This window comes from Onychostruthus taczanowskii, unplaced genomic scaffold (assembly GCF_017590055.1).
Source record: "Onychostruthus taczanowskii isolate IOZ18803 unplaced genomic scaffold, ASM1759005v1 scaffold42, whole genome shotgun sequence".
Lineage (NCBI taxonomy): Eukaryota > Metazoa > Chordata > Aves > Passeriformes > Passeridae > Onychostruthus > Onychostruthus taczanowskii.
Window position 1 is genome coordinate 1,542,608 of NW_024501682.1, and position 26,817 is coordinate 1,569,424.

The 26,817-nt window shown below is 38.1% G+C and overlaps 1 protein-coding gene across 5 annotated transcripts in view; it reads left to right on the plus strand.

The window, feature by feature from the left end:
• Window positions 1-449: 449 nt before the first annotated feature.
• Window positions 450-26,817, plus strand: part of UBR2 (ubiquitin protein ligase E3 component n-recognin 2) — a 56,224-nt gene continuing 29,856 nt past the window's right edge. For 2 of the 5 annotated variants that reach the window (XM_041413508.1, XM_041413511.1), the window contains exons 1-15: window positions 450-773; window positions 5,862-6,121; window positions 8,446-8,524; window positions 9,902-10,015; window positions 12,812-12,939; window positions 13,189-13,327; window positions 15,042-15,104; window positions 16,338-16,458; window positions 19,009-19,116; window positions 20,654-20,742; window positions 21,410-21,508; window positions 24,001-24,164; window positions 24,255-24,354; window positions 24,878-25,006; window positions 25,737-25,920. In XM_041413508.1, the coding sequence (XP_041269442.1) occupies window positions 696-773; window positions 5,862-6,121; window positions 8,446-8,524; window positions 9,902-10,015; window positions 12,812-12,939; window positions 13,189-13,327; window positions 15,042-15,104; window positions 16,338-16,458; window positions 19,009-19,116; window positions 20,654-20,742; window positions 21,410-21,508; window positions 24,001-24,164; window positions 24,255-24,354; window positions 24,878-25,006; window positions 25,737-25,920 (1,855 nt within the window). In that variant the 5' untranslated portion in view covers window positions 450-695. Of the gene's footprint in view, window positions 774-5,861; window positions 6,122-8,445; window positions 8,525-9,901; window positions 10,016-12,811; window positions 12,940-13,188; window positions 13,328-15,041; window positions 15,105-16,337; window positions 16,459-19,008; window positions 19,117-20,653; window positions 20,743-21,409; window positions 21,509-21,582; window positions 21,682-24,000; window positions 24,165-24,254; window positions 24,355-24,877; window positions 25,007-25,736; window positions 25,921-26,817 lie in introns of all 5 variants that reach the window. The other 3 variants (XM_041413507.1, XM_041413510.1, XM_041413512.1) reach the window with 3 other exon arrangements.

A 26,817-nucleotide genomic window follows, 5' to 3' on the forward strand; every position in this document is an offset into this window, starting at 1 on the left:
ATCTCTCTTATGAGGAAAGGCTGAAGGAGCTGGGTCTGTTCAGCCTCAGGAAGAGATGTCTGAGAGGTGACCTCAACAATGTCCATCAGGATGTGAAGGGAGGGTGTCAAGAGGATGGAGCTGGGCTCTTCTCAGTGCTGCTGAGCAACAGGACAAGAGGCAAGGGGTAGAAACTGATGCACAGAACTCCCACCTGAACATGAGAAAGAACTTCTTTACAGTGCAGTGACCGAGCACTGGAACGGATTGCTCAGAGGAGTTGTGGAGTCTCCCTCACTGGAGATACTCAAGAACCGGCTGGAAGAAAACCTGTGCCGTGTGCTCTGGGATGACCCTGCTTGAGCATGGAGCTTGGACCAGATGTGTTCCCTTCCAGCCGGACCCATCCCGTGATCCTGGGATTCCGTGAGGCGAGAAGGACAAGCGGCGGGCGGAGGCGGCCGGGGGGCGGGTACCGACTGCCGGCCTGGCGCCGCAGGTCCCGCAGCACGGCCCCGGCCACGGAACGCCTTGTGTCGGCCGAGCAGCGCCGCGGAAGGACTGCAGCCCCCAGAACGCGGCGCGGCGGCCGCTGACGTGCGGGAGGCGGGGCGGAAGTGTGTGTTCCCCGGGCTGGGCTGCCGCCCGGGCCCCGTTCCGGCTGTCCCGGCCTCGGCCTCGGCAGCGCGGGGGCAGGGGGCAGGAGGAGGCAGAAGATGGCGGCGGACCTGGAGGCGGAGGTGCAGGCCATTGACAAGAACCTGCTGGAGTGCTCCGCCGAGGAGATCGCCGTGGTGAGGCGGGGGCCCGGCGTTGGGAGGGAGTGGGGGCTCGGAGGCCGCGGCAGGCACGGGCCTGAGGAGACGTTCCCGAGGCCGGGGCGAGGCCGCTCCGCAGGGCGAGCGAGCTCTCCGGGAGGGGGTGTCCCTGCCGGGGCTGGCTCTGAGGGCACCCCCGGCCGGCAGCGGTGTCCCGCTGTGGCCTCAGCGCGCTGTTGTCGCCAGCGTCGCTGTTGCAGCAGCCGAAGTCCATGGCAGCGATCAGCCAGCTTTTCCTGTTGTGCCGGCTGGCGCAGGTGGCTCCCTGGAAGCCGCCTGGACGTGGCCATTCCCTGCCGGGGGCGGCCGGGCATCTCTCCCCTTCGTTAACTGCTTCCTGAAGTTACCTTCCTCTGCCTCTGCTGCCCCTTCGCCTCTCTGCCGGCAATCACGCCTAGACCTGAGGAGATCCCCCCCTCCCTATTAATTTAGGTGGATATCTGATCCCAAATACGCTTTACAGTGTTAAAGTGCCATTACAGGATTCTTCCTTTCTTCCCAGTATTTAAGATGCGGTCTGGAAAATCTTGCAGTAGTTAATCTTAGGATTATTAGAATTGGGTGTTTGCAGAGGAAATATTAGTAAAATCAGTGTAACATTTGAAGAAACCTACTTCTGTTTATATACTTTTCCTGTTCTTACAAAGAGTAGTTGGAAGAGGAATGTAGTCTCGAGGGTAAAGTCTTAGGAGGAAGTTTTGTTTCTGACATAAATGTTTGTCCATTTAGACATTTGGGCATTTGAGGAACTGGATGTATGTGTTAAAGTATTGAGACTGCTCATGTGAATATCGGTAGGATAAAACCTTGAGGAGCTGTCTGTGTGTGTCTCAATGGGAATTACATTGGCTGCTGTCCAAATGAAAATAAAAGACTGTTATAATTCAGATTATCCTCAGATTGTGCTTGTATATCTTCAGCGCAGACAAAGGTATGATTAGATGGGCAAATGTGCATAGTTAGCTATATCCTAGCTAGTTTAGCTCCTGGATTAGTCTTCCTTTTTCTCTACAGCAAACCAAATAATTTCATCAAACATTTATAAAGTAGTCCAAATTGAGCCCAAATTACCTTGTCTGTGTGAATAGCAGATGTTTTTTCTGGGTCACACTGTAGGTAAACTCAAGGCTATCAGGCACCCGGGGAATGCATTTAGGAATGTGCTGTGGGTAGCAGTGCCAGCTTAAATGTAGTCAGTTATTTCTCATTTTTATTTGTCATCATCTGCACAAGCTCCAATTCTGAAATGCCTTTTTCTGCCTCCTTTACTGATAGCATTACTTTGCTGATAGCCCAGTATTAACAAAAGAAATATTGTCCCAAAGCAATAGTCGCAGCACTTAAGTCTTCAGTTTCTCATGGCAACAACTTAATAGTAAACTTCCAAAGAGCAAAAATAATAAAAATAAGTTCTCTTTAACATAACACGAGCCTACATTGCAAGTTTTTTTTTTTTTTTTGTGTAGCTAAAAACCCCATAAATTGCAGCTTTTGAAACAGAAGTGAGCTATTTTATGGCTTATTAGTATTCTACATTTTGTTCTCCTGGTATCTCTTACTTAGATGGAAATTTAATAGAAACCCTGATGAACCATTAGGTATTTACTTATGTAAGGTGTTGTTTGATCAATACTTTGCACTTTTTTTTTCCCCAGGGCAGTTAAAGTTGTTGCAGGAGAGTGTGAGGAGGGAGGAAGTGAAGAGGAATACACTTCCCTTTTTAATAAAAATCCTCTCTTGGGAGAGTAGAATATTAGCTTTTCTTGCGTGTGACTTCAGGTTAGAAGAAAGACAAATACTAATTGAAACCTTGCCTAAATGCAAAATGCTTTTATGAAAGAACAAATTCCAAAGTTTTGAGTAGTTTTTCTGGAGTTCAGTGCTCCCCAGGTAGCGATTTAGAAAGGCAGTACAAGGTATGTGTATATATCTATTAACAGTCTTACTTGCACAACAGACCTGTGAGTTGCCTTCCTGGAAGCTCTTAGAGTCGCATCTGTTTCCTTGTCCTAGTAGCCTGGATTTCCTTCTGATATTATTTCATCCAGGCTCTGATTTTCAAATCTGTATGTGTAGTTATGTGTATAGAACTGGCTCCACAAACGGATTTAGGTGTGATGACGTTCATCATTGCCACACCTAACTCTCAGACAGCTACTCCCAGAATTTTTGGGATGGGAAAGCCATTTACTCGAGGAACAAGAATTTTCTGTGCCTAGGTATTTGTCTGAGCTTGTAGTGTAGCTAGTATGCACTGTGTGTTTTCTAGATAGAAATTAGTAATATACTGCTGAATTAAAAGACGGACATGAAAGATATTTTGCTGAAAAATTCTTGCAGTTTAATAACTAGTATATGCTATAGAAAATAATGCAAAAACAAGCTTATTAAATGGAAATCATGGAAAAGATTAAGTCACTGCCACTGTGATTGAGTTGGTTACTGGCAGTAGTAGCAATTTGGCAAAACTGATGAAAGGAGAGGAAAAGATGAATGAACTGGTGGGAAAAATAAAATTCTTATTTAAAATGTTACTTTTCAATCTTTTTTTTTCCTATGGTATTCTCTGAATCATGGTGGGAATGGTGAGATAATCTGTAGAATTCTAGATTCTTGGCTATGGCTTTTTGGCAACCTCTTCCCTGGACTTCCTTGGGAAAAAACTGGGCTTTGACCATCAAAGCTAGATGAATATAGAAAGATTTAGTCAAACTTAGGGAAAGAGAAGTGAAGAAAGCATCCTGACGAATTAGGGTTTTTTAAAATACTAAGGTCTACTTCAGAAAAACATATGTAATAAATGAAACCACTTCAGCATATTTTTTAAAAAAAGGCAAAAATGCGGCCAGTCTGCACAGATGCTCAGCTGACTGAATGTCTGTATCCCGAGGAATTTACTACAACTGTGTTATCTCAAACATAAGTTCTTTAGAGTAAGTTATAAATAATTCAGAGTAAATCAAGCTCTAACATTTAATCACCAAACCCATTTATTTTGGTATAATTAATTCTGCATTTTCATGTACAGTTTTAGGTTGATTTTGAACTCTTTTTTTGGAAGCTGCCAGGGGGTATCTGGTTGTCACATTTACAATGAGAAATGGTATGCGGAGGCTGTTTATGTAACACAAGATTTAATCAGTGGACACTTGCAGTATCTGCTTGCTCCCATTTGTTCCTTATAAAAACCTTGCAGTCTTAACTTACAGTTTAAACCTTTCTAAATTTGTTATCCACAAGGCAGAAATAAAACAAATATTGTCTTCGAGTATTTTTTTTATTCTGTGTGTATATACTGGGGGGAAAAAAAACCCAAACTAGGAGAAGCTGTGAGTTTTTAAGTGGATTAGGGCAGTTCAGTGGTTTGATGCCATTTAAAAACGGCCAACATTGTTTTTTGCAATTGATTGACTAGGAGAATTGTAGTGAGTTGACCTTGGCTGGGTGCCAAATACCCACCAAAGCTGCTCTCTCACTCCCCTCCCCAGCTGGAGAGGGGAGAAAATACAACAAAAGGCTTATGGTGGAGCACGAAAGGTCACTCACCAATTACTGCCATTGGCAAAACAGACTTGACTAGGGGAAAAATATATTTTGTTTATCACCAGTCAGATCTGAATAGGGTAATGAGAGACAAAACCAAATCTTAAAAACACCTTCCCCCCATCCTTCTCTTCTTCCCTGGATCAAGTTCACTCGTGTTTTCCCTACCTCCTCCCCTGAGCAGCACAGGTGGATGCAGAATGGGGGATGTTGTCAGTTCCTCATGTTGTCCCTGCACTCCTTCCTTCTCTGGGGCAGGACTCCTCACATCCTTCCTTTGCTCCAGTGTCCCTCCCATGAAGACAGTCCTCCATGGACTTTTCCAGTGTCAGTCCTTCCCGTGGGCTACAGTTCCTCATGAACTGCTCCTGCCTGGGTCTCTCATAGGAAGTGCAGTCCTTCAGGAACAGGCTGCCCAGTGTGGGCTCCCTGTGGTGTCACCAGTCCAGCCACTAAACCTGCTCCAGCATGGGCTTCTCTCTCATGGATTCATAGGTCCTGCCAGGAGCCAGCTCCAGCCGTGGCTTCCTACTGTGGAGTCACAGCCTCTTAGCAACATCCAGCTGCTTGATGTAGCATGGGATCCCCATGGGCTGCAGGTGGATCTCTGTTCCCTGCTGGACCTCCATGGGCTGCAGGGGAATCTCTGCTCAGGTCTGGAGCACTTCCTGCCCCTCCATCTGCACTGATGTTTGGGTCTTCAGAGCTGTTATTCTCCCATATTCTTAGTCACATCTCCCAGCTGCTCTTTTTGTCGCCTTAAATATGCTATTCCCTGTTAAATCTGTTATCCCAGAAATTCTGCTGCTGTCTGATGGGCTCAGCCTTGGCCAGCTGTGGAAGCCATCTGGTGTGGGTGCTCTCAGACATGGAGAAGCTTCTGGCAGCTTTAGTGGAAGCCAGCCTGTAGCCCCCTTGCTACCAAAACCTTGCCTCACAAACCCAGTGCAAGAATTCGTGGATCTAATATGACACTTGAAATAGTAATTTAGATGAGTTATTTTGGTTGAAGGAGAAACCAAAACTCCCTTACTTTCACAGGTGATTTTCTGAAATTAAATGAGAAAGGGACTGTTACCTAATGCTGTGTTTGCTTTTCTCCGTGTACTTTTTGTCTCTGGTCCTTGCCAACTCCAGGCTCCTGCTGATCTTCTGTGTCCCAAGCTGGCAGCATGTCTCTGCACTCCAGAGAAATGTGACCAACATAGTCTAGGCCATATCCTAAAAATCACTGCCAACATTTTACTGATCATTCATCCTGGAGGAAAATTTTAGTGAATTTTTCTCTTAAATCTTCTATACGTCAAAAGGATAAAATGTGTGAACAAGGAAACAAATTCTTCCTTTCCTAATGTCTGTCTTTTGTGATCATTTAGATTTAACACTTAAAAGGGAGCATGACTTTCTGCTTTTGCAATGACATTTTAGATATTTTGTGTAGAAATACTGTAAATGACTAGAACTGTGTTTGGTGTCTGTATTAATGGAGCATTTGTGTTCTCATTTCTTCTTCTATAAAAGAAATGGCTGCAAGCAAACGACCTTCAAAAAGAAGTATACCAGCATCTGGCCTATTATGTACCAAAAATTTACTGCAGGGGCCCCAACCCTGCCCCTCAGAGAGAAGACATGCTGGCACAACACGTTTTGTTGGGACCAATGGAATGGTATCTTTGTGGTGAAGATCCTGCATTTGGTTTTCCAAAGCTTGAGCAAGCAAACAAACCTTCCCATCTGTGTGGCCGTGTCTTTAAAGTGGGAGAACCTACGTATTCTTGCAGGTAGTTCAACTTAACATTGTGAAGTATTTATGATTTTTGAAGTCATGGAACATTTTGCAATAAGAATATACTGTCATAATGAAAAGTTAATAACCGAAATACATTTTTAAACTAACCTTGCAGTCTTTCCTGGCAAGTGGGATCGGGGACAATTAACACTACAGATATATAAATGGAAAAATATTAATTAGTATAATGTAGAGTGTTTTCTGTACAAAAGAAATGCAAGATTACGAAAGAATTTGGGGTGACCTTTTGGGGTGATTTAAGGGCATTAATCAGAAGTAAGTGGGCAAGTGTATGTGTGTGTGTTTTGGGTGTTTAATAGCAGCTGTTAGTGTTGATCTTGTCTTTTAGACCTCTTTCCTTTAGACCTGCTAAACCAATCTATCAGATGCTTAAAACAAATATATCTTGAAAGAGAACATGAAGTTCCTAACCAATTACAAGTATTTAAAAGAATCTTTAGTTTTAAGCCATTGTATTACTAGCTGTAGGTTCATTTTCATCTTCTATTTTCTGAACTGTTTGTAGCTTAAGTTTTGTTTGTGTCACAAATTCCTGTCATTTTGTGTGGTTTCTACCACTCACTGGGACACTTGAACACTTGGTGAGAAGACATGGGGACAGAATGTCTCTCTAATTTCAAGGGTTTATTTGTCTGGGTTTCCATCCCCTTCATTTACAAGGAGAGAATGATAGTGGAAGCATTTTTCTTTATAGTGCTCTCCTCTTCTAGAAACATAATACCTTACTGGCCTTTGGGTTTGGAAATGCTTTGAGACCTCTTTATAATGAGAGAGATAAGATTGAACTGGTGGGTATTTAACATACATACTGAGTTGTTGGTCTCGAAAAAGCAAGTGTGTTTAGAAGAAAATTACAGAATTACCAACATTTTCATTGTTCCATATGAACAGTATTTGATCATTAACATACTCAGGATAGAGTCCCTCTCTTTTTTTTTTTTTTTTTTTTTTTTTTTTTGTTGATCAGGAAGCATTTGATTCCTGCTGTGTGCTAATTTTCTTTAATTTATGGCTGATAATGAAGAATAATGAGAGTTTAAATTAAGCTTTTGTGGAATACAGCAAAGAATTATTTTCTAAGTCCACATTAAAAAACAGTGGATTTTCTGTGCAGTTGTACAGCTTTCAGGTCTGCTTCTGCTTTAGGTATAGGCACAGTTACTTGTCTGTGAAATTACTTGACAAGTGATACTGAAGTATACTGCCACAATTGTAAGTATACTGCCACAATTTTAGAGCTCTGAGGAATCAACATTGTAGAACTGATTTACCAAATCCTGCATGCATGTTGTTGCATTAAGTGGTAGTTTGTTTGGTTTTTTTAAATCTAAAAAAATAATGCCATAGACATAAACTGTTCTAGAAAAGAGAAAGAGTATTGTGTGATTTTGCTGTGACATTTTCACCTTTAGTGGCTCCTGGAGAAAACACATGTGCATAGTAAGTCATGATTGCCATAATTTATTTTGCTTAAATAAAAATAAGAGAATTTTTGATAAAGAAATTTTTCTCTAGTGTTTTTTTTAAATAAAATGTTTCCCTGAATTCTGGCTTTAATAACCATCACAATACAGACATTTTCTTGCTATTTATTTTTACATTGCAATACTCACCTGCCTTAATCTTGAGGTGCCTTGAAGTCGGTTGCATTACACGAGTTTGTGCATTTTCAGTGTTTTTCAGGGAGACAGTTAAATATAATGCTTAATTGTCTCATTTGGTTTAGCCCATTTTACCAGAAATATTCCTTCTGTCTAATACAGGAATGTTTGTAGACAAGACCTTACTATGGTCTCTGATCTCCTGGTTGAGAAAATTGTGCAGCTCATCAGTGAGCTTGCAGGGCTGAACTTGCAAGCAGAGGTTTGATTTAGTCTGTTGCGTGCGATCTTTCTTCCCAGTGTTCAGTGAAAAATGTCTTCTCTGATTGCTGGAGATCATTAATCCCAGTACTCCACACTTGAGAGAATTTACTTGGGTTTATTCTGGGTTATGTAATTAATCTGTTTACTTGCCTGTATACTTGTCTCACCTCTTGAAGGCAATGTCTGTATTACCCAAACTAGACATACTACCCACACAATGTTTTAAAGTCTCTTCTGTTGTGAGGACAGATTTTTTTTCTATTTAATTTGTTTACCCTCTTTAAAGCCATCCCTTTCCTCTTTCAGAGTAATACATTAGTTAGAAGGTTGATATTGGTGATATTTGAAAATTATCTGTTGTAAAATGTGTTAAGGCAAAAGCAAGTGTTTAATGCTTTTTTTTTTCTCTTTCTGTTGTTGCTGTTCTCAGAGACTGCGCAGTTGACCCAACTTGTGTTTTGTGCATGGAATGCTTTCTTGGAAGCATTCACAGAGAACATCGATACCGGGTTAGTGATCCTGCAGGACAATGACATAGTTATTAGTGATTTGTGTGCGTGTGTGAAACAGTTTCTAGTTTGAGGATGTATGCAGAATTTCCGAATGCTGAATGAACGCGAAGTTCTGAATGTCTGCAGTAATCCTATGTGGACTTGATTGTTTTGATTGGAGTGTAATTTCTGGAAGTTAACACTTTAAAATATCAAGCAATTAAATTTTGTGTGCAACAGTTAAGTTTACAAATGTATGTTATTTTTAACACATGCCCTTTAGTGAATTTTGCAGGTTTAGACTTAGATTTTGAATTGTTCTGACTTTAGTGTTGACTGTTTTTAAAAGCTATTTAAAAACCTTTACTAAGAAGCCACTTCTATGTAAAGCTTAAACATGAAGTTAAAATAGAAAACGAAAACTGTAAATGCTGTTTATTTTAGTAATCTACTGTTATTAGTGGTACAGATTAGTTTAAAAAACCCTGCAAACAAAGGCAAGAAGATGTTGGTGTGTTTTTAAATAAGAAGTTAAGTGAAAATTATCAGTGCAGCCTTTCTGTAAATCTGTTTTTTACAGTGCTGCACTGCTGCTAATGTAAATCTCTTCACTGTATGGCTACATTGAACACTAGGATTCAGGAAAAAACTCCAAGCACAAGAACTTTCATCAAGAAACCCTGCCAAATTTGCTGATATCAGCTTACTTCTTGTACATAGGTTTTTACTTTTTGAGCCTATTGAATAACAAGTCTAAGTAACATCCAAAAGTGTAAGCAAATGTTTTTCAAATGTCCATCTAGTTTTGTTGGTGCTGTAAGATGTGCCTGCATGTATAGAGGGTATCAAGTATGCCAAAAATAGGTGAAATAATTCTTCCATGCATCAGTTAATAGGTGTGATTCAAAAAAGAAGTATTATTACGCTTATTAACTTGAGGTAGTCTTTAAAATAAATTTTATTAAAACAGTGTAAATATGCCATTAAAATTTTCCAGTGCTTTTTTTCTGTGCTTACATATGTGAAAAGTTTAAGTCTCTCAATTCCTTTTGTCATAAAGCACATCTTTCATTCACTGTATAATAGTGCTATGTGAAATGATTTAGCTTTGTAGATTAAAACTGTGAGAATTTGGCATAGTACAGATACCATGGCAAGTAATAGATTCAAATAATCTGACTACTTCAGGGGGGACAGAATGGGGGTGTTTGAAGGTGTTTTGTTGTTCAGGATTTTTTCTTTTGACATAGGTACACTGATGAGGTAGACAAGCTTTCAGCTGCTGGGTGTTGTGATAATGCTTTTGTAGTACAGCTGTGACTACTAATTTCTTAATGTGCATATATGATATATATGCATATTCACATGAACTGCTTTGTTTTTAAATAATTTTAGATGACAACATCAGGTGGAGGAGGTTTCTGTGACTGTGGTGATACAGAAGCTTGGAAGGAAGGTCCTTACTGTCAAAAGCATGAACTTAACACTTCAGAAACTGCAGAAGAAGAGGTAATTACAATTGAGGCATCATGTTTCAAAACATTCTTAACTATGTATATATAAATTGTTCACTTGAGGTTGTTTTTGGTCTGCATGAGAGGCTGTAGGAACTTTAATTGCAATAACTGGCCCACAGTGTTAGACAAAAATTAATATCTTAAGAAGCTCCTTAAAATGTTTTCTACTTAAAGGCTTCATTTTGTATGTTCTGGGTCACCTCTGCAGTTTTAGTTCTGTTTCTTTGTGTTTCTGTATATTCTGAGAAGTCAAGGGGTTCTGCCACAGACAAAAAACCCCTAAAAATCTGTATGTAATCATGTGCACCAAGAAGCCAAATTAAGCTGTCTGTGCAACAAATATTCTGATTCTTACCAAAGGGAAGTGCACAGATTATTAAAGATCAAAATACCTTGCTGTCACAGGAAAGTCATAATGAGATGTAATGCAGAGGTCTCTAAAAGAGCTTGTTTGGTAGGGAGAAGGTAAATAGAGATCACGTCTTCACCACAGAATCACAGCTTAACAACTTGGACATATTAAATGCAAAAAGATATGCCATATCTTACAGGAAGAACTCAAGCTGTTGGGTTAACCACTGCAAAACACTATTGTTTAAAGTTTATACATGTTTGAAAGGAAATTTAACATGGTTGTGGAAGGAAAGATTTAGGAAAGATGGCCATTTAAAATTGTAGGTACCATCTTATTGTGGGAAGTGTTAGTGTCTTAAGTTACTGGAGACTAAAGAAGCATTCTGTCTTCTGCATATAATCTTCTTATCTGTTATTACATCTCAGGAATGAGTGTGGCTAATTGGGCTTCTGACCTAGCCACTCACATCTGTTCTTACGTAGTATAGCTTCTGTGAGATTTTTTTAAAAGGGAACATCTAAGGCAAGCATTGGTAGTAATTTTGCTGATCTGATGATTTAAGTGAAGCAACTGTAATTGTATTTTCAGTGACAGTGGTCTTTGTAAAATCTGTTCTCACTTTTCTCAGCCCTTCTCTAGCACTGTTGCTGGGCTCACCACTTGGTCTGCATGCTAGTTTACATTAGTCAGCAGCCTTAGGAAACTCTTGTTATGAAACATTGGGTGGACTGCTACTTCTGCCCGAAGATACTCACACAGTGAGTGTGCCTGACAGAAAAATCAAGGTCCTGGACAGGCTTTGTGTTTCTTCCCCATAAATCAGGGAGATTGAGATCTCTTATGCAGTGTTGTGTTTGAGATAGATTAAGGATGGTTTGTTGAGCATTATTGGAGCCTGTTTTCTGCCTTGCCCAGATGTGTACCTTTGTTGAAAGTGCTGGGAATGGAGGAAGAGCTGCTGCTTATGGTTTGACTTTGCTTTTGGTGGCTGATAGTTCTTCATACCCTGGATAATTTTTTAATGAAGGGAAAAAAAAAATAAAGAGAAATGGCAGTTCTTACCACTCTTGTAAAGCTTGCAAATATTCCCAAAGAGTCTTGGGGTGGAGGGAATAAACTTTATTAGTACAGGTGAATTGCTGACTGTCAATTGCTGACCTCCTTTAGATGATGCAGACTTAAGTTGAGAAATTCTTATTGTGACCATTTTTATACACCCTAAGCTGTAGTGAAGCATAGAATTTCATATTAGGTAATCCTAAACCAGAAATTGGGCCACTGTTAAATATTTTAATTGTCAAGCAATAACACATATGTCAAAATATCAAATGATTAATTGAGTCAGTAACCCAGTGTATAGTGTATATCCAGGTGACCTGCAGGCCATGCAGTGTTTCATTTCCAGGTTTGTAGAAGAGGAGCTAGTTGTTTCTCAAAATTTTGATACAGTAAAAGACAACGTCTTTAAGAGAAGAGGTTTACAATGTTTTCTATTCACCATCCTTTAAATGTACTGGAGTGAAATGGCACTGGTACTTACACTATCTTATTCAAAGTTGCCTGTGGTTCTCATTTGCTGTTTCAAAAAGTGGTCCATTTGACTTGGCAGACTGTGGCAGCTTTCCTCTTCCTCCCCCTCCACATTCCCATTCCCCCACCTGCAGCAGCCTCCATTCTGCTCTGGCACAGAGAGCAGGACAAATTTGTAGGGGCTGCTGCAGTTGTCAAATGGAGAGCACAGAGTGGGCACAAATGGGTGCACAGTCCACAGACCAAAGGGGAGCAGCTCTCTGTGAGCAGATTGAGGCATGGTCATTATGAAAGACCTATTTACATTTCAGCAGTTAATTATTTATATACCACAGCATATAAGAAACGTGCATCATAAATCATGATGCCAGTGTGCTGCATGTTCTATAAGCTTGGATAGATAAGACTTATGCCTTTTAATGCATGCTGCATATAAAACAGGACAAGAGATGCTCGGTCCTTTGTATTCTGCAGTTTACTAATATTGATAAGTGCAACAAAAGATGCAGGGATTTGAAATTATGGTTTTGAAGTTATAGCAGAAGAAGCAAATTTAAATACAGCTGCGGTTAAAGTCCTTCCAAAGAACTATCTTAAAAGGTGTGCAGGAGTGAGAACAAGGAGAATGAGAATGGAAGAATGTGTGAAAATGTAAATGGGTGATCGGAGGCAAGTTAACATTCAGGTACTGAATGCTAGATTAGAGCTTTGGTGACTGTCAGTGTAGAACTGGAAGAAGAAAACAAGGTGATTATTGACTCTGTTCCTTTCAAATGAAAAGTCATTTAAAGAAAGACATCATTAAAGATGCTTACATTATCTTTGATAAAGAGAGGTGCAGGTTTGACAGTTAGTTTTGAATGTCATTTATTTTCTCATTTGCTATTTATATTTACTTTCCAGGATCCTCTTGTGCACTTACCAGAAGATATGGTAGCAAGAGCTTATAATATTTTTGCCATTACATTTAAATATGCAGTAGATATATTAACATGGGAAAAGGAAAATGAATTGCCTGGACTAGAAATGATGTAAGTATAATATTTGTCTTCTGCCTTTTAAAGGCTTACATATATTTACAGTTGAAAATGCAGGTTCTGATTTTAAGAATCTTTTCTGCCTTTCCTAAAGTTGTCAGAAATATTTTGTATACAATAATTGTAGTAGATCTGTATTTCTCATATTTTTCCTTTGCTCTTGCTTTTACTTTTAACATTGCTTTAAATGACATAAATTCAATCCTTGCTTTGAGTGACATATATTCAATCGTTGCTTTGAAGTGAGAAGAGTGACACTTATTACTGCATGCTGTTTAATGATGAAGTCCATACCTATGAACAAGTTATTTATACTCTTCAGAAGGCTGTCAACTGCACACAGAAGGAAGCCATTGGTTTTGCAACAACAGTAGATAGAGATGTAAGTGAATTAATTGTTAGAACTTTTAATTACCTTGACCTAATGTTTGTTTTATGACTATACTTACTTTAGTCTGTTTTCCCAAAACATGTGGTTAATGTGAGTCTGTGAGTCCTGTGTGTCATACCACCCTAAAATGCCTTAATACTACTGAATGTCTCAGTGCCTAAATACTATTTGGCTAGTCCAAACCAGACCTGATACTGAATATGTTTCAATGTAAATGTGTTCTGGTAGGTCTTATAAGTGTGAATACCAAGGTGTTTCTCACTCCTCTGTCAGGGACAGGCAGCAGCTTTGGCACTTCCCTTACTGAACCCTGACATTGAAAGAGCCCCTAAATATATTCCAAACATAGGAAATGCTTCTCAGAATAACAGCATTTAAGTGTGAGGGATAAAATCCATAACTGACTGATTTTTTTTCTGGTGGTTGTGGAGCTATTCATGATTTGCGGTTTCTTTTTTTAATTTAATTTTCTTTTTCATAATTGTCAGATTACAGTGGCAGGAAGAGGTAAAAGCATTTAACACAGTTTTTAGGAGGAACAGTGAGTTCAGAGTCACTATATGCTGAATATAATTGTAACTAGTATTTCAGTTTCAGAAGCACTCTGTCAGCTGTGTTTGTAGTGTGGCTGATGTTCATTTTTTTAAGGAAAGTGATAGTTCATTGGGTAACTGCACCTTGTTATTTTTGCAATGAACCTGTAAGCAGTTGACATGAAAGAAGTGTCTTTTTTACCTGGCTTATTGACTTGTGCCTGTTTTTGGGGTTTTGGTGTGAGGAGGAGATCTTTTCCCAAATGGCAATGGGAATGTCATTTTGGATGGTTAAAGTACCTCAGGGAGGTCAGTGGAGCAAGAAATATAACCACTTCATATTACTTAACACTGCACTAGATTTTGGTTTTGTGTTACCCTTCTCTATCTTTTGTGATACCAGTAACCAAAGGACTCACATCTGATCCCTGAATATGAGCTGACCTGAGCATGTGCTGTGTATTCTGGGATACACTCAGATTTTCCCTACTGTTGATGCCTTCTACTTCTAAATGCATATGTGAATGCATATATACATGAGCATGTATGTGAAAGGAGTGAGAACGTTATGCCTGAAGCAGTGATTTGGCATCAGATCTGAAATGCCAGTGAATTTTTCTGTCTGCAATACACTATAAATTCAATCAACTGTCTATTTTGATGTGTGGATTGACAGTAGAGAAAGACCAAAAACCTTCTTTTGGAATAAAGCGAGTGTTTCAATTGTATGTTTAAAAGACCAGTTAACTTTAATATCTGCTGAAGGCATTGAAATATCTGATATATCTTCAAGTTATATCTCTTCCCAACAAATACTAATAAATAATGCCTTTGTACTAATGTTTTCAGTATTTTAATAAAAGAAGTGTGGTTATTTTCATTGTTCATCTTAAGAACAGTGTTATATACAGAAAACTTAATGTAACAGGTAAATGAATATATGATACAATTTCATCTTCTTTTTAAAAGTACATTTACATGTACAGGGTACATTTGTGAAATCCAAGTATCTAACTATATACAGTACTTAAAAAAGTGAAAATAGCATGAAAGTCAGAGTAGTTAGCATGTGTCTGAATCTTTTACTCTGTTTTTTATGCTAATGTAAAACACAGAATTGGAACTCCTCGTTTAGGAGCTGGTGGTAATGTTACATCTTTCTGAACTTGCAGGGCCGTAGGTCTGTTCGATACGGAGACTTCCAGTACTGTGATCAGGCAAAATCAGTAATAGTGGTAAGTAATAGGGGTAAGGGTGTTACCTCCTTACTTGCCTCTTCTTAAGCAAAAGGAGGCTTTGCTACCCAGTTTGTGATACTGCTATCATAATGATTCATTATATTTTAATGATACAAAGTGTTGGAGATTCTATTTACAATGCAGTAGAGATATCAAAATATTGGTTTATGGGGTTTTTGTTGTTGTTGTTGATCTTTAGTTGTTTTTTTTTTTTTCCTACTATGGCCTACATAACACCCAAAATAATTTTCTAAAAAGAAGTTTGTAGACAGTTTTCTTCCTTCATAAAACAAATGTGGCCAGGAACTTTGAATGTGTCTTTTAGAATTACATGCTAGTTCAGATCAGTGAAGTTAAAATATTACAGTTTTTATGTCTTTCACAGCAGCAGTTATGGAAATTATTTCTGATTGAATCCAAGTGTGAAACTGCAAATACTTTCATTTTGCATCTATGCGTTTATATATGTATATATATTAATATCTATATATTGCAAGATTCTTCCATGTAAAAATGTGAGAATGTTTTCTTTTAATTTTTTGTTAACTGGTGCAGTGCAGTACTTAATCACATGAAATAAATAGTTTATGTATGATATTGCAATCTTTGAAAAGCAAATGCTGCAAATAGAGTTACTGTTGTCTAACTATTAAAGATATTTTGAAAGCATTAGCATACTTTTTAAGATATCGTTGTGCAGTATTTTTAACTTGCTGCCATGCAGGCGAAGAACAAATGGCTTTTATGTGTAACCTCTAACTATTATGCTTTCTAACGCATAGATGAGGGTAAATTCTTTTTTGTTTTAACTTTGTGTATTTAATTTTTATTTTTGAAAATAGTCTGTGCTCAGTCAGTTTCCATGATGGACTGCAGTGTGACTTGCCTGTCATGTTGAGAGGGACAAACATGCATGGCTGTCTTGGATTGAACGTGGGATTGCTTATCAGTAAAATGCAGCAGATCAGTGTGAGCATTGATAACAGGCCAAGAGTGGAAAATGGTTTGACCTAAATATGCTGGTATTGCATAATAAGGTCCTTCAAATATTAATAGGATAAACAAAATTCAGACTTTTTTTGGGTTTGCTGTGTCTGTGTTAGTAATTAGAATATGTATTAATATTACAAATTATCAAAATTAGTCATAGGAATGCTGCATTTCTGTATAGAAGTATATGCCAGTCCTCACTTAAATATGCATTGCCTCCTTTTTCCTTTTCTTTTTAAGAGAAATACCAGTCGTCAGACAAAGCCATTGAAAGTGCAAGTTATGCATTCATCTATTGTTGCCCATCAGAGCTTTGGTCTGAAGCTCCTAACTTGGCTTGGCAGTGTTATTGGATATTCAGGTGGGCAAAATTGATCTTTTTGAGATAAGTTAGAGAATATTTGTGAGAGGAGCTGATTTTCTGAAGCAATTTTGTCTACTTATTTGAGCTATGTAATGTATAAGGCAAAGCTATTAATAACTTGTCAGACTTCATTCTATTTTCTCTTACTGGAGTGCTGTTCTGAATTCTAACTTCCATGTGCAAGTGCTACCAGTCTTACATAGTCTTTTCTGTTTAGTTGCTGCTGAACAGAAGCTGAGGCTCGCTGTCAAATGCAGTGTGCCAAAAAGCTATTTTTTCAGTCCCTACTTCTTTTTAAATGAATGCACTAAGCTGAAAATAACCTGTCTGATTAGATAAAACAAAATTATTCAGAAGTAATTTGATGAATGTAGATGAAAGCAATTGCTTCAGATTTTTTGCTAAGTAGAACAGAGAAAATGCAAGGAATTGTGGAGGGTTTTGGTAATTATAAAAGCTGACAACGTCTTAATCAGATTTTTTAAAAGAGGTTTCTTCAAAGGAATCAAGATGCACAGTATTAGATTTTATGGGAATGCTCAGTTTTTGTTTTGACTTTGTTCCCCCTTTGTCCCGGTAAATCGTAAGATTGTAAAGATGTAGGGTATGAGAGGAAATAAAAGGAAAAGTGACAAACTGCTGATGTGGAGAAATGTAGATACAGACCCCCTTGCAATTTGTATTTTTTTCATCTGGAAATGTTAGCAAGAAGTATTAGCAAAGCACGCTCTGCTTTCATATTGCACATGTGTTCTGCATGGGTGCATCATTTCTTCAGAGACTGTATGTTTTATTAGATTGTATGTTTTATTAGATTGATAGTTGGAAAACCAAGATTTCATGCACAGGGTCTTTATAACATGTTCTCATGTTTGAAACATAAGTAGTTCATGTTTAAATATTAAAGATAAGTAAATCAAACTTTTGAACAGTAGGTACTAGTAGATAGGAGTTATGAAGAAAGTTTCCTTCTGTGGGAAATTTTTCTTTCAGTGAAACATTTAGGCAGTAAGTGTCTTTTTCATTTTAAGCCCAGTGTTGTGCCACATCGTTTGTGCCAGGTGCCACACTCATTAATTTTCAGCACTAAATGACAGTTGCAAAAAAGTAACTTGAATATGTCATTTAAGTCATTTATTTATATTGCAGAAGAAAGTACTGAATTTTGAGTTGTGTATGTAGCATGTCTGAAGTTCTGAAGAGTTCAGCTCATTAAATGCTGAGTTCGTTATGATTCAGAAGGGCAAAAGGCATGTTTGTTTGGAAACAGCACACATATTTTGTCTGTGACCAGTGTGCTCATTTACTTGAACTGCCTTCAGTGTCTTGGGATGCAATTTTGTACTCTGAGCCTGGTTTTGTGTAGTGCACTTCTGAAAGAATTGGTTTCCCTTAGCTTTTTAACAAACACACCCAAACAATTAAATTCTGCTCAATCTTTTAAACAGTCTGTTATCCTTCATCTGTAACATGGGGTGATAGAGTTGCTGCTTGGGTGGTTACACTGAAATGTCCCTGAACAATGGCTGAGTGACAGCTAGAGGGATCTTCTGCTGTGCCAGAGTTAGGTTGGATGATTGCTGTCAAAGGAATGACAAATTCTTGTCAATTAAAAAAAAAAGAAAAAAAAAAGAAAACCAGAAAAACCTTGCTATGGAACTTAGTCAGAAGTTTGACCACTACATCCTGCCTAGCAAGTATCCCTTCTTCTGGAATAAGTTTGACAATTGCTGAGCAATGCAGTGGTTTCCATTGATTTGTTATCCTTCATAACAGTAGTTGGAATTGAACTCTGCAAGGCAAAAAGGAATAACCCCAAACTGCTGTAGGGGTTCTCAGAGTGTATATTACTGCACCATGCAGCACATGGTGCAGTGTACACAGCAATAAGCCACTGCCCATTCTGCCTGAGGATCTGAGATGCCAAGCAGGGTGTGGAAGTAAGTGCTCTGTAAGTCCCATAGTTCTACGGGAATATGCATTACCTGCAGTGCAAAGCCAGATTGAACATTCTTAACAGGAGCATGTCTCAGCTGTGCTGTGTTTCAGATGCAGGCTTGTCTGCAAGCATATGACTTACATGTTCATATAATTACAGTTGTCACTTCTTTCCATTAGAAAAAAATATGCAGAGAAGCCTTAAAATGATAGCATGAATATATGAGTAATTTCATATACGCATTATATTTTCCTTTTCATAGGAGTCTAATCAGGAAAAGTAAACCCTGGGAAATTAGTCTGCTGTATAACTGTTTCTTATTTTAGTAAGCTATTTTTAAGGAAGCACATTTTAATTTGATAACTTTAAACCAAATCATTGCGTTTGGTGATTTTCACTATGGTCCTATGTTCCATAAGGCTAGTGTGAAACTTGCAAGGTGTGAAATATTTGTATTTGTATCAGCAAAATATGAGTGCTGTTATTCAGTTGTTGTGAAAAAGGGGGCAGTGTGAGGGCTTCTGTGTTGTGTGAAAATTTCAGGATGTCAAAACAGCACACGTTTGTGTTTGAGCTGTAACTAACTTGTACCATTTCTCTTCATGAAGATGGCCTTCGCCGAATATTGTGTCAGGTTGGTTTGCAAGAAGGGCCAGATGGTGAAAATTCTTCTCTTGTAGATAAGCTGATGCTGTATGATTCTAAACTGTGGAAAGGTGAGTTTTCTCAGAGCTCTGGAAAATGCTAGAGAATGCTATGCCTAAGTTTTCCTTTTACTGTATCTGCTAATGTTTGCTCAGTTTTACTGTGGTGTATTACAGATAATTTTTCCTAATTTGTTACAATCTCCCTTCAGGATACATTCCCAAGTGTATTTAAGACAAGAACATACAGAGACTGTTTGGAGATGGGGTTGGTTTTAGGTCTAATTTTTCAAAGTGGTCTGAAACTAGAACTGACGATATATGCAAATGATGGTGATAGTTAATGGAAATTGAGTAAATGATAGAGAAATTGGGGGTTTGTCTGCTTTATAGGATCTCAAGCATCCATTTCATATCTACCAAAATGCTTATTTTTAAGGGATTAAGGCAGAATCTTTCTGCTTTGACTTGCGTTAGTGTTCACGAAGTATTAACTGTTGTGAGAACATTCAGTGAAAATTACTGTTCTGTTGTTTTAGAGCTGTTGAAACTTTGAAAGGCTGTTTGGTATAATGGAATTAGCTAGAAAATTTGTAATTCTGAGGAAGGTGAGGTAGTTAATTTCCATTCCAACATTGATTCTGTATCTGATTTGATATCCTGAAAGGGTGTGTAAGGCCAGGTGTAAGAAACAGAAGCACAAAGAACAAGTAGGGAATGATGCATTATGACTGCCTGGGGGACTTCTTGGAGTACCAATAAAATAAGTAAGAAGTAAGGTGGAAAGTGGATGTAGTATGGAGAAAAATATTATTTATGGAGAAAAATATTACATTATCAAAGGCATTTGATAATGCCTTTATCTTGGGAATGTATTCCTGGCACTGCAAATTTTGTAATCTGAAAGATACTGGTTTTATGGAGCATTGCAACATTTTTAATACAGGTTTTATTAGGATAATGTCTTTCATGTAAGCAAGGAGCAACTTTTGCATTTCTATTTCAACATCAGTATTTCTCTGCTTTTTCTGCTATTCCATAGTTCTCTGCATTAAGGAAATAGTGTCGTGGCTTTTGACTGAAAAATGACCTACAGAAGAAATTATGCATACGTGCATTTGTTTCCAAGCTACATGGAGATGAATATCATTTGTGTTGATAATACTTTCTGGGAGGCTGTCCAGACAGATTAAAAGTTCAGAGATAGCTTAGCTGATTATTTTATGGAGATGTTCACAACTAGGAAAATTTGTTGCAGTTCCCAAGACTTCTTATAAGAGTGTTCTCCTCTTTTCGCATCTAAATCCCCTGTTTATCCTGTGGAGGAACAGAGTTCTGTTCTTGTTTTGCTGACTTCCCTTATATTTGATTATATACATTCCCATTCAAGTGTTACCTTATTACAGGAGTAATAAATAATGCCTCTTGAAGAATTTTGGTTTGTTATTCTTTTTTATCCTTTGCTACCACCTTACAGACTTAATCAAAGCAGCTTCTACTCTGAAATGCACATTTACCTCATTCTGTAGAAGTTTACTTTTCTAAATGTTTCCATAATACATTGATAGAAAATAGTAACATGCAATATTTCATTCATTTTTCTTGACAGGTGCTAGAAATGTGTATCACCAGTTATTCATGAGCAGTCTTCTTATGGATTTGAAATACAAGAAACTTTTTGCTATCCGCTTTGCGAGGGTAAGTATCTTTCTTACAAAGAGCAATTAAATGCTAAAACTGTCTAGTGAAGAGAGTCTAGTTAGCATACAGTGATTTAAATGAACTGTTATCCGATTTTTGTTCCTTTTTATGGAAGTGAAAACTTGAAATTAAATGCTGGAAATCTTATTTTACTCTTCAGTATATTAGTTGTAATGGCATCTCATCTCTTGGGAAGGAAATGGCCTTTCAGACACCCCAGAACTAAAGCAGTTCAGATGTTTTTGTCTTCACCATCAGCTATGCAGGCTATCACTTGTTAAGAGCTAATCGCTGCTCATTGTTGAGGTATAAGCTGTTATAGCACTGCTCAGAAATAGTGCTGAAATTGAGTCATGCTGATTAGTATTTCTGCAGTAACTGGTATTTGAAATGCTTTAAATCAGCACTGCAAAATTCTACTCGCTCTGCTGCAGACTCTTGAGTAGAAAATAAAATAGTAGCCTTTATTGTGAAAATGAGAGTGAGTAGATCTCACATGTGAGCAGATTAAGTTGTCATATTCTTCGTACAAAATACCATAATAATAATAATCCATTAGAGCTACTCTCCCCTTTTTCATGGCATTAAAGTTTCCCAGAGCAGACATTTAAGTTAAAAAATCAGGTCAGTGTGGATTAGAGGTGAATTTCCCCTTGTTGTTTAGAATTACCGGCAGTTGCAGAGAGATTATATGGAGGATGATCACGAACGGGCAGTATCGGTGGCTGCTCTGTCTGTCCAACTCTTCACTGTACCTACTCTGGTGAGTAGTGCCTGGCTTTCTTTTAAAAACTGATAGTTGGCACTCCTTGCCTTTTTTTGCCTCCTTCTTAATAGAACTATGAGCGATTGCAGAGTGATTTTATGAAAGATGACCACGACAGAGAGTTCTCAATTGCTGACCTCTCGATACAGATATTCACAGTGCCTTCACTTGTAAGTACTAAAAGACCAAAAAAGGAAATCTTTATTTGTTAAAAGCCTCTCAACGTTCATAAGTCAAGGCTGCAGATTTCTTTAACATCACTGTGGCAATGCAGAACAGTCAGACTGTTTGCATACATTGCTATGGGTTTAGAAGTTAGAGTATTCAACATCAGGAAGTTCTAGACTGGCTTCCCAGAGTGGGCTGGGTGTTTCTGGTTTTTCTTTTTACATTTTTTTTTACTTTTCTTTAGAAAGGTGCTTTCATATTTATTTAGAGATACATACACATAACTGAGCCACATTTACTGTTTGTAGAAGTCTATATTACGGTTTCACATAACATTTAAATTCCTCATCATACTGAGCCACATTTACTGTTTGTAGAAGTCTATATTACGGTTTGCATTTCATGGTTTCAGAGCACTATTCTGGTGCAGTTTTATAAGTGATCCACTTTATGTTAATTTTCCAGTCAACACAAGTGCAAGCAAGAATTGTCTCATGATACTCCCTACTTCCTTTGGTACTTTGAGTCTCAAGACAGTGCCTTCTTTTAGATTTCCAGTTAACTTTTGTTTCGATGCTACAAGCACTGTGACTTCTCCCAGCTCTCTAAATCTGCTGGTCCTTCACCAGCTTGTTTAGGAAACTTTTTTTTTTTTTTGTTCCGGTGTCCATTGAAGTCTGTCTTTGCTTGTATTATGAACTAGATAAATTAAATTTGCAGCTGTCCTGGAATAAAAGTCTGATTTTCATACCCAGAATTGTTTAAAAAAATAAATGCTTCTGAATCCTCCCAAATTTAATAAGCTTCATTGAGCTCTTAAATTCAATAGTAGCGTGGCAATCACAATACTGAGTAAACTTCTTCAGTGTCTTAGGGATGGATGATATTCATGGGAATTCAACAGGAACTCAGGATTTTGTTCCCATGGTTCAGGACAATATTTATTGTATTGCCTCTTTTAATTGTGGTGCTTTCAGTAGGAATGTTCCTAATATTCAGACTTAGAGTTAGACTTAACCAACTAATATTCAGATGGTTATGGTATTTTACCCTTTGGCAGATGGGGTGAAACAATATTACTTTTTGAAAAAGTAATTTCAAACATTTCCCCGGGCAGAGTGATTGCAGTGCCCCTTTTATATGTGTTCTATTTTAAAAGCATACAAAAAAAGCAAAGCAAATGCGTTTTGACTGTTGTGCAAAGTGATAGATTGATGACATGAAAGTAATTATGATAAGCTTCTATCACATGAACTATTATTTTTTAATATATTTATAGCCACTCATTCTTAACTAAATGAGTAAGTTGAAGAGTTTAAACCACCCCACCATTCTCCAGTGACATTTTCAAACTGATCTTAGTAATTTAAGAGTTTAAGCTCTCAAGGAACTGCTGTTTTTTGGTTTGAGGGTGGATGGACAGCTCTGTTGGTGATGATCTTTTGGAAGGAAAATGGAAAATGTTAATCATTTCATTCTTCTCCTCCACTGCAGTAGCATTTTAGAAACTATTTTGAATTATCATTAGCAGCTGCAGAACCTGGAAGCTCTAGTCAAGAGCCACATTGTGGTAGTTCAGAGTGGCCAGTATTGTTGAGTCTGCTAGCCAGATGCAAGGATTGCAAGGCTCATCCCATTTAACCTGGAGCCCCAACAGAATGGAGGAATTGTGGAAGTGTTCATGAGTAGGAGCTGGGAGTAACTGAGTGCCCCTTCCTCTCTTGTGAAGTTGGGTTAGGTTAGGCTGGGTGATGATGGCAATCTGTCAGACTTGGCTGATTTGTTTCATGCAACACATGGATATATGCAGTAGACCTTGAGGAAAATTGGAGTTTATTTCATGAAATTTCCATGTGGAAGTTGCATTTGCAGTTCTTACTGGCTCACAAGAGGCTCTGCTCACCACAGCTCTTGACAGTTTGTAAACAGAAAACAGAAGAGCTGTCACTCCCCTAAAGGGCTTAAACTATTTGAGAAGAGACAACACATACTTAAAGGGAGGTACAAGTTCATTATAAGACACGTAATAACATGTCTTGTGCCATAATTATATAGGTTAGCAGGGGCCTTACCATAGACAGACTTCTGTACAGAAAGGAAATGAAAAAAGAAATCTGGCTTATGATAATTTTTGACTAGATTCCTTTTTTTTGTCTTCTGTGATTCTGTGAAAAGAATGCTTTTCGGTGTTCTGTTCTAATTATTGATGTAATTATTTTGGATTAAAAAAATAATGTATTTTATAAGCTTCATGGTGCAGTGTGAAAATCTTGTTAGCTGTGTCTGTTAATTACATCAAGTTTCAATGTACTTTGGCATAGGCTCGAATGCTAATAACAGAAGAGAATCTCATGACCACTATCATCAAAACTTTCATGGACCACTTAAGGCACCGCGACATCCAAGGCAGGTTTCAGTTTGAACGTTACACTGCTCTGCAGGCTTTCAAATTCAGGCGTGTCCAAAGCCTAATTTTGGATCTCAAGTAAGTATACTAACTATGTGCTGATTTGAGAAATTGAGGAGTGTAAAAAAAAGTCAGAAATGAACGCTTGCATCTTTCTAATCTCCCCAGGTACGTGCTGATAAGTAAGCCGACGGAGTGGTCAGATGACTTGAGATGCAAGTTCCTGGAGGGTTTTGATGCCTTCTTAGAATTACTCAAATGTATGCAGGTATGTAAATCTGTGAATTACAAAATTTGGCAAAATTTAAGCAGGAAGTTAGCTATTATGATGTCAAAATAGAAGAAATTTGATCTGTTCTTCATTTTATAACTTCAGTGCAGTATCACTTTTGGAGCCATTGCGTTTTGTAAAACATAACATCTTGCCTTACTTCTTAAAATGTTGTTGTAGAGGACAACGGAAAGGAAGAGCAGTTCAAAATGGGAAGTGTAATTTGGAGCATATTTTGCACTTGTAGAGGCAGACAAGACAATTAATTTTGTGAGCAAAATCTGGTTCATCTTAAGTGTCAGCAGAGTTGCTCCTTGTATTGAGGAATAAATTGTTCCTGACACACAAATAGACCTCTTCACTTGTGATTTCATTCCCTTTCATTCCCCCAAGGTTCTTTTTACGTGTTGCAGCACCAATATGTTTATAAGGATAGCTAACCACTGTCTCACACCTCTGCTAATGCTGTCACTGTATTTCAGTGATACATTGTTGAAATGTGTAATTCTTCTTGTTCTAGGGTATGGATCCAATAACTCGCCAAGTAGGACAACACATTGAAATGGAACCAGAGTGGGAAGCAGCATTTACACTGCAGATGAAGTTAACACTTGTTATTTCCATGATGCAGGACTGGTGTGCATTAGATGTAAGTTCCTTCAGAATTGTTTTTCTGTGTGAATAGGGATAAAACCCAAATATTAATACATGTAAAAATTGACCTAAACACAATTTCACCATAAGCCAAGGGCATCTTCTATGAGGAAATGCAAATCTTTACTGTATTTAAACAAAAGTGTGGTTTATACTGACCGGTTCTTAAAAAAACATGGTTGAGCCTTTTGCAAATACTGCAGAGAGTTTTGTCACACGTCTGAAGATTGTGATTATCACAAATCTATCAGGTTATAATTTTCAAAGAGGAGGGAATGGGGGAGTAGGTCCTGGATCTACCAGATACTGCTTGATTATAAATCATGTTTTTGCTCCCTAAATGTTTCAGGATTTCAGAACTTGAGCAAGGTAAAATATGACTGTGGAATAAGTGATCCTGGAATACCTGAACATTCAGGCTGGTTTTAATCTGTTACTGGTAGTTAACACGCAGATTTTACTAGCCTAGCATGACCGTTCCTCAGAAAGTTGCCATAATGTCAGTTACAAAAATCCCCAAACCCAAACAACATCCTAGTGTGTACTTTTCTAATCAGAGATACCAATACCAGTTTTGCAGTTTGTGCCCTCCTTAATTTGACTCTTTTGTTGGATTCCTTATCTTAATTTTGCAGGACTGTTGTTAAAGTTAAAAATTGCAAACCCTTCAGGGTCTTAATTACGTTGTCTTTAGTAATCTCTTTAAACTGCAATCTTTCTTTTAGGAAAAAGTAATGATTGAAGCTTACAAGAAATGCCTGACTGTGTTGATGCAGTGTCATAGTGGGTTTACTGATGGAGAACAGCCTATTGTCCTCAGTATGTGTGGACATTCAGTTGAGACCATCAGATACTGCGTTTCTCAGGAAAAAGTTAGCATTCATCTCCCAGTTTCTCGTTTACTTGCAGGTATGAACAGTTGAAAAATATTTCAGGAAATGAAAAATATTCTGCAGATGTGATTTGTGTTTGTGTGTACATGAAGACACACGCAAGCATTGTTTAATACCTGAATTTGGCCGTTTTCTAGCTGTTTGGTAGCTTCTAGGCCAGATGTTCTCAATCATCAGAAAACTTGTTATCATTCACACTGGGGAGATTGTCTCATGCCTCTAGATTTGTATTATAGGCAGCTACTGCTACTTTTGCCACTTGAGTGATGCAAAAGAACTTCAACAAAGTGTGGACTGTGGTTGACTGTTTGGGAACATGTTTAGCTGTCAGCTTGAATAGACTAATCAACATTCTGCTGGAGAACAGATTTATCTAACAGATGTGTCAGCAGAAAATTGAGCTATGCCTTTCTCTTCATATTGTGCCTATCTTGTTCAGCAGTTATGTTGAAAAAACTTAGTGAATTTTGGTCTACAGAATCAGAAAGAATGTGATAAAAATAAATTCACAAATAATGAAATGAAAAAGTTAATTCTTAGGTAAAGTGTCATGCAGCTCAGTGTCAAATGGCTTTGAATATTTGAATCTTTGAGCAGAGTCTTTGTAACTTCAAAAGAAAGCAAACCAGAAAATCTTAATGTGTTTTGTAGGGGCCTTACTCTAGTTCCTGAGGTATTTTATAGACCCCCCCCAAAGACTGATAAAAAGGATGCGGTATCTGCTGGTGATTGTTTGTCCTGACAGATGAAGGACTCTTGGCTCTCACTGTGGGTACATGACAAAGTCAAAAAAGGGCAAAAATCTCACTTGTACTGCAAGTGTATGCAGATACAAAGGGAAAACTTCAATTCTCTTAAATTGTATTCTTTGTAATATGTTTATTCAGGAAATAACTGTGTAGCTCCAAGGTGA